The 12,662-nt window shown below is 25.4% G+C and overlaps 3 protein-coding genes across 3 annotated transcripts in view; 1 reads left to right on the plus strand and 2 right to left on the minus strand.

Annotated features, from left to right (window-relative positions):
• The window catches only part of LOC132935500 (nuclear transcription factor Y subunit alpha-like), a 53,025-nt gene that overhangs the window by 34,704 nt on the left and 5,659 nt on the right, over positions 1-12,662 (minus strand). The gene's annotated exons all lie outside the window — the stretch shown is intronic.
• LOC132946804 (zinc finger protein 415-like) lies at positions 1,415-3,356 on the plus strand. Its single transcript, XM_061016887.1, has 3 exons — positions 1,415-1,537; positions 1,786-1,892; positions 2,684-3,356. Exons 2-3 carry the CDS (start codon positions 1,813-1,815, stop codon positions 3,354-3,356), a joined length of 753 nt encoding a protein of 250 aa, XP_060872870.1. The 5' UTR covers positions 1,415-1,537; positions 1,786-1,812.
• Positions 4,515-8,949, minus strand: LOC132935499 (dynactin subunit 2-like). The gene is made up of 8 exons (XM_061002072.1): positions 8,594-8,949; positions 7,820-7,918; positions 7,590-7,729; positions 7,412-7,526; positions 6,335-6,477; positions 5,953-6,172; positions 5,016-5,301; positions 4,515-4,837 (listed from the first exon to the last, which is right to left on the minus strand). Exons 1-8 carry the CDS (start codon positions 8,627-8,629, stop codon positions 4,659-4,661), a joined length of 1,218 nt encoding a protein of 405 aa, XP_060858055.1. The 5' UTR covers positions 8,630-8,949; the 3' UTR covers positions 4,515-4,658.

Genomic DNA, 12,662 nt, shown 5'->3' on the forward strand with positions numbered 1-12,662 from the left:
GTATAAGTATAGGAGTACACCAGGAATCAATGTTGAACCCTTACTTGTTATCCTCAGTAATGAACAAAAAATGAAAGATATACATAGCTAATAATGTAGCCTATGTACTACTCTATCGCATACGCTCTTTAGATTACTAATAATTTGAATATACATGATAAAGTTTGTTATTCGGTCAATAATGTACTTTTTGTTGAAGACCACTCTTGGGATGATCTATTTGATAGTATACAATAATGACTTGAGAAAATTTCAAATATAGCTATATGCAAATAATGCGTTGCTTAATTTGGAGAATACTTTCATTATGTAGTTACCTAATTATAAATTTTAATCTAATAGCATTTTAATACATTGGAGCCAATCAACATAAATTTTATTTTTTAATTTTCTATTGCAAATTGTGAAATAGGCTGTCACATAAATTTGTTCAGCAACTTATTATCTTCTTGAAGAATCAATAAATAACTAATGTTTTAACGTTTATAATATATTTCGATTCAAATACAAATGCATAAAATTAAAACCAATACCATCGGACAATTGCATTCACATTTGACAGTTGACACAAACATAATAAAATGTCAAAGCTGTGAAGTCTCACAACTTCATAAATCCCTTGATTAAAATTATTTTCAAACCATTCTGGCGTTCTTCTTCAAATAAATTTGTCAACGTTTTGTTGCTGGCAAATAATTATTTTTATTAAATAACCCGTATTTTTTTTCAACTTAAAAAAATAATATTTTAAAGGTAAGAATTTGTAATTATTAAAATATCAATAAAAGACCACGGGATGCCAGGGATAAGATGCCTTACCTAAACATTTTATGAAACGTAAAAATGTAAAATTCTCTCTAATTTTAAAAACCACAGATAAAAGAGGACTATCGTGAAATTGTCCATGCTGTACGTCTGAATCATAGATCAGACATACGGATTTAGGTGTGGGCACAAAGGTATCCTCTCCTCTTGTACGTGCTGATTATAAGAATGATGGACGAATCATTTTAATGATAACAATACGTAATTTCATTTCATCATTATAAAACAAAATCCTGTAGTCGGCCGCAGCTTTCTAGGTATATAGTTTTAATTATAGTTGTTTTATATTATGTCTAGTACGACTAAATTATCGTCCGTGATCTATGGTTAATATATTAATTTATAATCGATATAATCAAGAAAATCGTTAATGGTTGATCTCAACAGTAGGTAGTAAAAAAAAACCGTACCCGGATACCCGATAACGAACCATATTATTATCAATAAATTAATGTAATATTATTCATCCTGGAGCGGTATTTTTCATATCGGTATAAACGATCGAATTTCTTGAATGTTTTGATAAAAATCAAATTAGCACCGCATTAAGAATTAAAATGTTAGAATCATCTATGGTCATTAGTTTCGTCTGAAGGTTGAAACCCATACTTTTCTTGTAAATGTCGAAGCTTAAGATAATATATTATATTCATATAAAATAATGTTAACCATAGCTTTTATACAATATTTTTTAAGAACATTTCGAGTTTATGTAAGATTTATAAAAAAAATATTTCTAATTTTCTAATTATCATTTAATATTGTTGTAAATAATTATATATTAAATAAAAGTACATAGGTATGCTTTTCATTTTTAATATTAATTGCTTTTTAATTGATTGGTACCAGTATACCTATTACAATCTCAATTTTTTTAAAGACTTACATTATGTTAATATTATTTTTAAAAGAAATTGAGTTACCTAGATACCTATTAATAAATTTATTTTTACATTTTAGACCATCTGAAACTACACTAAATAACTTATGATGTTTTATTCTAATGCGAATAATCATAATACAGTAAATTGGAGAAACAATTTGAATGATTTATCCGATCTTGATGAGTAAGTCACAGCTTAGTTTTCAATTTCGGGGCGCCATTTCAATTTAGATAAAATACCTAAACCAAATACTTTTGCTGCTTGAAATATTTGTGTATACATGGTATTGAAAAAAATTTTAATATCATTATGCATTGCCTGTACCCATAAAATAATGCGTATATCTTATAGGAGATGCTAACAAAAAATAATAGTTTAATTTTAACGCTGACCAAATTGTAGTTTATAATAAATGTACAATGTTTAAGAGGACGGTACCCATGCACTTGATGTCTCCGTCTTACAAACATGCGACATTACATTTTTTCACATTATCTATGCTTAAGTGTCAGCCTTTTAGTTGATATTTTAATTTTCAAGGGAGATATGAGCGTTTTTAATTTGTGTTATTTCACGTCATACCTATATCTTACTTGAAAATCAAAATATTGAGAAAAAAAAATTTCCGACGCTTAAGCGCAGATAATGTTCTTATCTAAAATTTTGATAATAAGTCAATTTATTCTAATACAAAAGCTAACACTTGAGACCAGTGAATGAAAATTTGGTATGTTATACGTTTATAAGACGGAGGAAACAAACGCGTAAGTAGTATCTTCTTGACGATTATGTAAAACAAAAATTATTAGCTAAATAAACCTAAAATATAAAAAAATTGTCTCTTGGCACTTATGTACCTAGTAGAAAAAAAAAAGTGAGCAAATGTACACATTCCTTTTATTTCCAAATGGCGTTCCTTTTTTATATATAATCAATTTAATAATTACCTATTTAAAATTATGTTTAAATTATAGTGATTCGGGTAATGAATTGCCTCTTTCATCAATCTCAAATTGTGTGCACCCAATTAATAATCTTAAAATTGTAAGAAGTGCCGTTAAAAAATGTAAAACTGCTGAATGCCAAACAAAACGAAAATTTGAACAGGATAATAAATTACCTAATTCATCAAGAGAAAATTTTTTACACCTTATTGATGACAAAAAAAAAATTAAATGTGGATCTGGAAAATATGAAACGGTTGATTATCAAATTGAACTAGACATTAATCAGGATAATGAATTGCCTCTATCATCAATAGCAGATTTCTTGCATCCAATTGATCAGAAGCTTAAAAATAGTAAATTACAAAAATGTAAAACTATTAATTACCAAATAGAAGAAAACAACAACCACAATGACGAATTAACTCTTTCATCAATTGCACATTCCTTACATCCGTTTGATAACAAATTCATAGAATGTGGAGCAGTCGATTGCCAATCAAACAAAAACATCAATCATTACAACAAATCTGAGCCAAATAGATTAATATGCAACAAAGAACAGAGTACAATTGAAAATGTATCAAAGACATATGAGTGTGATATTTGCGGTAAAATCTTTTCTAAGCGTACTGATATAATTAAACATTATAAAACTTCATTGTGCTATCCAGCAATTATTTATATATTTGATAGTTTTTAGTAACCAAAATAATAACATAATATTTTATAATAGTTAAATGTGCTAAAATATAAATTTTATATATTGTTTTGATAAACTCCTTGTTTTTAAGTCTAATTGATTATATTTTATAAGGTATAATATATAATATAAGTGCTTACATTTTTGGAAGACAAGTGTCTTATAATATTATGTTTGCTAATATTAATGTACTTATTTTAATTTTTCTTAATTACACTAAAAATTTTTTTTTAAAAACACAAATTTGTGGTATTGATTAGATATTAGTGCTTCTGTTTTATCATGTTTATAATAATTGTTCAAATATAATGTTTTATTTTTATAATTTTGAAATTTTTAGTTTCAAGCCGGATTTATCCTTGTAAGCATTTTAATACATCACATTAACACTATATTATTTTACCAATAGCAAACACATATGATGACACATAATGCTCAATGTTGAATGCCATTGTATTTTTTATGTTATGCAAAAAAATATTTGTATTATGTTGGTTAAAATGTATTAAAATTGTATATCAAAATAATTAATTATAATAGAATATCGGCGTTTCTGTTTTTAAATAATTTAATAAAAAAAAAAATTACTTCTATTATTTAGTACTGAAAATCCATTTTATATAAATATTTAAAAAAATAATTTTGTTTCTTTTGCCTAGTTTTTGAAAATTAAATTTTGTAAAGTCGTACATAAATACAGTATTATAACAACTGTAGAGTAGGGACCACTAAAAATCTAAAACTAATTGTTATATTTAAGAACAAGTTTCTTTCTCTTACACAAATTATTATGTTTGGATTAATGACTAGAGAATTGTATCCATAATTCATTAATACTAAATTTAACTGAATTATGTTTTAAATTAATGTAAGAAAATAATCTAATGAACAAAATGTGTAAATAATATTTAGAATATTGCAAATTTTTACATACAACTATTGTCCTGTTGTCCTGTTACTTGGTATAATAACTGGAGCTTAGCATTTATCTTTTATTTTATATGTTTTTGGTAATCAGATATTGCCATATAGGTTACCTTCGTAAGTTACAAACGAATATTAATTATCTTGTTGTATGACGTATTGTATTATTAAATATTCATTTAGATAATAAATATGTAAAAGATCAGTATGAGAGTTATTATATAATATATTTGTGTAACTAACATTCAATTTTTCAAACATACATGTATACAATCATATTATTATACATACATTTTTTTTGTGAAAGTATTGAAATTGTAAAGAATCAATGTACCTAGATGATTTTGTAAAATTTTACTATATTTCAATATTTTTCAATTAATCAGCAAAACCTTCTATTTGAGCATTTATGGATTGCAAATTGGAAACCACATTTGCCAAATGTTTAGGTATATAAGTTTCAATATTATTAAGTAATAGTTCATTCTTCTTGAGAGTTTTAGAAGTTTCTGAATATTGAGTTCTAAGATTGTTCATTGTTACTGCAAATGTCTCAACTAAAACAAATTATATAAATACATTTTTTATAAATCATTTACAATTTTTAAATTAACAATATTCAGTAAAAAATTATATTTAAAGTTTATTTAACAACTCTATCTACTTAACCATTAAAATAGTGGATGTAGTCTGTAGATACTACATGATTAAGTAAATGCATTAAGTAAATGTTACCTTTATGACGAAAAATATCTAAAATGGTCATTCTTTGTATAGTATGGGATAACAAATTTGATTTTTCTCTTGCTCTTAAAACAAATTCATAGAGTTTATTCGTTTTTTGATCTACTTCTAAATTTTGATCAAGTTGTTTAGAAGTAATTTGTTTTAACTTAGGTAGTAAGTTAACTATTCTGGATTCAATTACATTAATTTGAGGTAAAATTAGTTTGGACGATTCCCTTAATATGTAAACGGCCTCAACCAATCCATCACTGTTGTTGCTATCAACTAAGCGCATCTATAATATATTTCAAAAGTTAAAGGTTGAGGTGAATTATAGCATACTAATATACAATATGGATCCATAGAGGAATAAGGTATATGAAGTAGGCAGTCAGAATTTTAACAGAAAAAAAAAGTTTTCGATGGCTAATCGTTATTACTTTTTACATTAAATACAATTTTTTTTTTTAGTACCTTTTTACTTAATCATAATTGTATGGTATATAATATATTTTGTACCCTAAATATTATTTTCTGAAAAAAAAAGTCCGTGATATAAAGTACGAAGTATAAGTAAAAATTATAAAGTATAGACATAGAATATATTAAATAAAAATATAAAAACATTTTTTATTTAAAAAAGTAATATAGTATAATGCTTTTAAAATATGTGACTATTTATTCTAAAAATTATCGGTTAAATGAAAATTACAGATCTGTTTTTATGTCTTGGTACCTACCAATTATAATGTACTTGTAAAATAAAAAAAAAATACAGTATAATGTTAAGTTAAATATAAAACTTTTGTGATTTTAAAATTAAAAATTAAATTTTTTATTTAATTTTGAAATTTTAATACATTTTTTAATTTTTCAATAAATAATGACTCAACCTAAACTATAAAATAAATTTAATAATATTTTAAAAAAATATAGTACTTCTTACCAAAATTGATTTTTCAGATCCAATAATTACTTCCAATTTTCTAAGACGATCTTCTAATCGTGATATTTGTAGTAGTTGTACAATCTTTGATGTATTAGGTTTTAAATCTTTGAATTTTTTTCCAATACTCAACACTTTAGAAATATTATTAATAACAATGAACTGTTCTTTATCAACGCTACTTAGACATTTTTCTAACAATTTAGTAGTAATGTACGTTCTATAAATAAAAATAAAACATTAAAAGCGAATAAAGACAAATTGGTATACAATTAAATAATAGTACATTTTAAAATTATAACAACTATGAAATGAGAATTGTTAGATACTATCAAAATTATTTATAATATTCTTTAAAAAAATTTAATTTAGAATAGCTCACTGTAAATTAAAAATGTTTGTAGTTTCTTGACTTTCTAAAAGTAATTGTTCATTAACGCTATATATACATAATTTGTTTAGTATATTTTGTATTTTTAATCCAATATTAGCACATAGAATTTCATTTTGATCACTTTCATTTACCTTAAAATAAAATTCAACTAATTAAAATTTGGTTACCTACGACTATGATAGGTAGTTTTATTTGTTTGACGTATATAAATATATCATATGTCCAAAATTACAGGACTTCCCTAAGTACCTCCGTGGAAAATCAATATATTTAAATGTGGTCTTTTTACAGTAATAAGTATGGAAATTCCAATTGAATGTCAAATTATAAATAAATAAATAAATTTAAAAATTATCAATACATTCAGTGTTTTAAATGTTCAAGATTTTTGATAATATTTTTAAAAACAGTTTGAAAAAATTTTATTATAACTGAATGAAAATTTAACACATTAAAACAAATTAAGTTTATGTACTTCTAAGAATAATAGTCAAGTTAGCAAAACACGAATCGCAAGCGGTTTGTTTAAGATCATTTAAAAATTCATATAATTTATGTAAGGATTACACAATATAAAAATACAAACCTAGAAATAAATATATTCCTAAGCTTAGTAACAACATTTTTAGAAACTGCATAACAGAATAGCTGGTAGGGCCAATAATAATCTAAAGAATGTATAATTTTACACACAAAAATGTATTCTACATTTCTAAGTAAATTCTAATTTGTTTAAAAAGCCTATTATTTCTTCATTATTTTCAAACGATTTTTCATGATTCTCTCAAAATGTTTTGATTTTTTAAAATATGAAACAATAAAAAATAATTTGTTTTATTATCAATGTATAAGGTACTGTAATAAACTTATAGAACTTTGTAAATTTGTAATTTCCTAAAGTGTCTAAAAAGTACAAGCCAATAGTTCAGAATCTAAAATAGTACCTAAATAGTTTTATACATACCTAGTAAATTTATTTTTATTTTTTTATATATTAAGGCCAATATTGGCTTTTATAGAAAAAAGTTTTTATAAAATTTTAAATTCATAATACAGAGAACTAACTATTTGAAAATTAGATTCTTGTATCAACAAGTCTTCGGTTTCAAACTTCAATCTATAGTATTTTTGCAATGGAGTCTCTTGTTCTCCTTGAGCAGCTAATTCCCAATACTCACTCCTAAAATCAGATATTATATTTAACTTGAATTTAGTAAGTATATGAAAAATTGTTAATATTTACTTTAATTTATGTTTAATTTTAAATGATTTGCTAAAACTATCAAGAATGTCCAAAGAAAAGTGAACATAACTTGAATCCACAAAATATTTATAAGATCCGCATACATTTGTTTGATTATTAGAATTAATATCTTCAATTTCCTTAATTAAAGAAAATGTATATTATTCTTAACAATTAACTAATTATAATCAATTGCAATTTATGCACATTTTAAAAACTAAAAATATTACCGTATTATTAAACTTCATTAAAACTAGTTTATCATCTTTGAAAATAGCAAGAGTATCCCATTTTTCTTGGATTTGACGAGGACGTGTTTTCCAATTACTCTAAATGAATACAATAATAAAAAAAAATTGTGTACTAGAAATTATATTAAAGTTGAAATTCAATTGTATAACAATGTATGTGGTATACTGGTACTGGTAGGTACATACTGTACAATGTACATCATAAATTAATACATATTTATAACTACAATTAATTTGTTTTATCAAAGTTCTATACCTAGATATACTTAACTAGGTAGTTAGGTAGGTATATCTCAAAATTATGTTTATAATACATAGGTAATTAACGAGGGCGGACTGGCCCACTGACCTACTGTCCTGTAGGCCCTTGTACTACAGGGATATGAAGCCTTTCATTAATAAGCGCCAAGGGGCCATAATTAAGGTGTAGCACATCTTAAATCTTTATTATCTTCAACTGTAATTTCTGAATTTTATAATAATTTATAATTTTATAAAATACTATAAATCGTTACTCCTTGATAATATATTATTGGTGTAATACTGTAATTACAGTTGGAATTATGTTATTTTTATGGTAAAAATACTAATTTCTCCTGTTTTTCTTTATACGGGGCCTTCTATAATAGGAGGTTAATAGGCTTTTACAGGCCTAGTCCGCCTCTGGTAATTAGAATAGGTAAATATGAAAAATTTACAATCATAAAATATATTTAATTTTCTATGAAATCATGAATAAAATACTGTACTTACAGTTCCATTTAATTGAACATCTTTGGAATCGTTCATGTTTTGTATGAAAAAGAAATTACCTACTTTAAAAACTACTTATTTCTTAACATAGTAGGTACCTAAATCCTTGGTAAAAATCACTATTGTAATGTTCCTAACATAATATTATTTGGGTATGTTATTTTATTATTTATTAACAATAATTAACTGATCCGTGATCCGTGATTTTTAAATAAATAATTTTTAATCATTATTCATAAGATTACTGACTATAACTAGTCATATTTTGTTGATTTAGAACCTTTATTGATACTTTGTATATTTTGATAAAAATATTTTTTTTTGCAACAAAATGTATAAAATAAACTTTAACTGCCAAAAACGTGTGTGATTGTGTGAAGTTGGCCTATTGACCTAGCCATTGATAAGAAAATACACAATCATAATGGCTATCCGTACGATGGACTGCGCATAGTACCTACTACCTACAGTATCAATAGTATCATAGAACGATAGAACAATAGTATAATATAGCCCTAGCCTATACCTGCTATAATACCTATACTCTATGGTATAAAAGTTTGTACTTGTACATTATGCCCTGCCTTTATCAAATTATGCTTACCCTACAGTAAAAACTCGTATTACCATTGATTAATTAGGTAATAAACATAATATGTATGTTAATAGTTTAATATTATAAATGAACTCAACAAAAAAAATCGAAAAATTTGCGTGGGATGGTAAACAACTAAGTTGCTTATTACCTATACCTAATATTGTTTATAATTTAAAGATGTGAACAATAATAAATTAATATTCTTACAAAGTTACAACATTGTTCAAAGTATAATGTACAATCAATTACTATTACAAAAAATAGGTAATACATAAGTATATCTTAAATCAGAGGTTCCCCAACTTTTTCCCGGAGGTGCCTTATTTTGGACCAAATTCAGCAGTGGCGTATTTACGGGGGGTGGGGGGGTATGGGGGGATAGATTCCCCCTAGACCTTTTTTTTTGTTTAGTTAATTTTTCTTATTTTCTGTATTTCTCAATATGATATTACTTTTAAGTATCTCTGTTTTCTAAATGTTCTAGCCGTGGTAATTTTACTGCTCTGATATACTATACGCCACTAGTCGTTTACGGCATACATGTGACTATTCGACAACAAAAAATTATACCTCTATGGTGGTATGGTGTACTGTATTTTTTAATTTTCTGAGAATTATTTTTCACGCATGAGTGTTTATAATAAACCCAATAAATTGTCGGTTAATAAAACAAAATTACCATGATGACTGTAGATTTACCATAGGGCGTGGGTTTATTTTTAGTGACTAAAGTGTAGTTAGCGACTGAAAAAATTGTATTCACCTCTGGGTTACATGCTTTCGATAAAGAGTTGTATCCAAATATTCATGAACTCTTGAAAATATTTTGTATTTTGCCTGTATCAACTGATACACCTGAACGATGTTTTTCAAGTTTTTATTAAGTATTAAGTCTTACCTAATAAATAGTATGACAGAAGTAAATATTTTATCAATTTTCCTATCTAATATTAAATAATAACTATAAATTAAGTACCTAGTTAATAAATCAATACAATAATCATGCCAGATGAGGTTTTCGATGAACTGAGCTTCCAAAAAAAATTGAAAACGGGATTATGTATTATAACTATTTTTTTTGTTTATCATATTAAACACTGAATTGCCGTTAGTATGAATTTATAATAAATGCTATTAGGTACTATACAATTTGTGTTAATTCTTATTTCGCCTTGATCCACACTAACCTCAACAAGTTAGGGGATTTTAAAAATGTATATTATGTACGTATTTATGGGTGTACCTATTATTATATATTTCACCCCCCCCCCCCTAACAAAATTCCCAAATACGGCACTGAAATTCAGCCACGGTACCCTGCTGTGAATATACCACTTGAAAAATAAATAAAGGTGAACACTGAACACTAATAAATTGTAATTACTTTTATGAACACAATACAATATACGCACTTTGAGCATATACAGCTAATCTATAAATGCATTTTTGTAAAAGAGAACAATTATTATAAACGTGAATATTGTATATAACACATTGCAGTAACTAATGGGATGTAAGTAGTATGTTATATAGTCTATTAATAAGTAAAATAAAAACCTATTGTTTAAAACATAAAGCGAGATATACACGAAAATACAAGCATTATAGGTTCCTAGTTTAAAAAAATTCCCATATGCTTCCGGAATCGTTTGTGAACAACAAAGTTTAGAAAGGCGTTTTTTGAAGATTCTGTTACGTTTTTCTGTGATTATAGTAGGTACAGCAGTGTTGTAAAAAATACTTTTAAAAAGTATTTAAGTAACTACTTACTCAAATACTTTTAAAATAAAGTAGGTATTTAAAACACCACCCAAATACTATAAATAGTATTTGAGTAATACTCAAATGCTTTTTAGAAGTATTTGTAGTAATCTTCAAATACAAAAAAAAAATCTATTTAGTTCCGATATAATTTGTTATACCTAATCAAAAATTTGTTTATTGCATTTTAAAAACATGATTCGTTCAATAATAAAATGCTAATCAGTCATGTAGTTAGTTCTTTTTTTGTGATAGTTGCACCATAACAATGAACTTTTCTCTATAGAGGTAAATACCTATTAGTTTAAAGCTGTATAATATGTACCTATTTAGACATCCTATACCGTCATCGATCGTCTTAATATCGAATTAAATTTAAAATATCTATAATACCTATAACGCTGTGTTTATACTTGTATATATTTTTAGATCTTTTGGTGACAGTATGAACTACTTATGACTACTTATAACTACTTACTCTATTATATTTTCAATACTTAACTATAACAATTGAACATTTTCTACATATTTTAGCTACAAAATAATTTTCAAGTTTTCGAGATTTTAATGAATTTTCTTAAAGTTTATAGTTTAAATATTTATAAAAAAAATTGTTTTGATATGTTCATATCATATTAGGCTTATTTCTGAAAAAGTCCTAACATTTCAGTACATGGATTCTCATAAATTGATCGTAGAGCAGCCTAAAAATACCAAAAATTTATTTCGTTGACATACAAATGTTGACAAAATTGGATATTTTAGAGACAAATAAAGATTTAAGTAGGTACCCTATTGTGGTATAATAGAAAACCTTGAAAACAATAAATTATTATTCGTACATTACTATACAACGACCCGGCAGGGTCACGCTAAGGGTAAAAAGAAAAGAGCGCCTTAAAATACACACATAGGCAAAACACATACTTAACTGCTCGACTATGATATGATATTACAGCCACTTACCCAATAAATTTCGTGCGAAAGCCTAGCAAATGTGTAGTAAAAAAATGTAGTTTGAAAAAATACAATAATCTTATTAGACATTTTACGTAGAAGTACATGGTGTAGTTTTCAAATCATTTTGAACAATATCAACAGAGTTATAGCCAATTTAACTATTGTAGCGTATTTTTAAAAATTTACTAGACAATATTAGACAATGCACTATCCGACACATATGGCAACCAATAAAAAAAAAAAAAATCAACATTGTAAAACCAATATGTTCCCGAAATAATAATGTATCAAATAAAAATTAGTGATACACCGATATCCCAACAAAAACACTCCGTGTAAATAAAACGCTAAAATATTTAACTTAGCTTGATTTTGTCATCAATTTTTAAGCAGATTATTTTAAAATAAATTATATATATTGTTCAAAGACTTAGGTACTTTTAAAATGATATCACAACTTTTAGAACGGTTTTTTTATACGTATTTTTTACGTAAGTATATTTTATTATTTACGTATATTTTTAGATTCTCAGCGAAGCGATAAATGTGTTGATTTTACAATGGTGTGTGTTGTTTTTAATTTATTTTTTTAATTTTTTTTGTGTCTATCATCAACTTTTATGACAGTAAAAGTGCTTGGATTTTCTTCAACAGTAACTTTTCTGATAGAAAGTGAATCTAGTTACTTTGGGGGGTCGAAACTAAACTTATTACTTTTACTATTACTTTATTCACAATAATATCATTAAA

The sequence above is a fragment of the Metopolophium dirhodum genome, chromosome 1, assembly GCF_019925205.1.
Source record: "Metopolophium dirhodum isolate CAU chromosome 1, ASM1992520v1, whole genome shotgun sequence".
NCBI lineage: Eukaryota > Metazoa > Arthropoda > Insecta > Hemiptera > Aphididae > Metopolophium > Metopolophium dirhodum.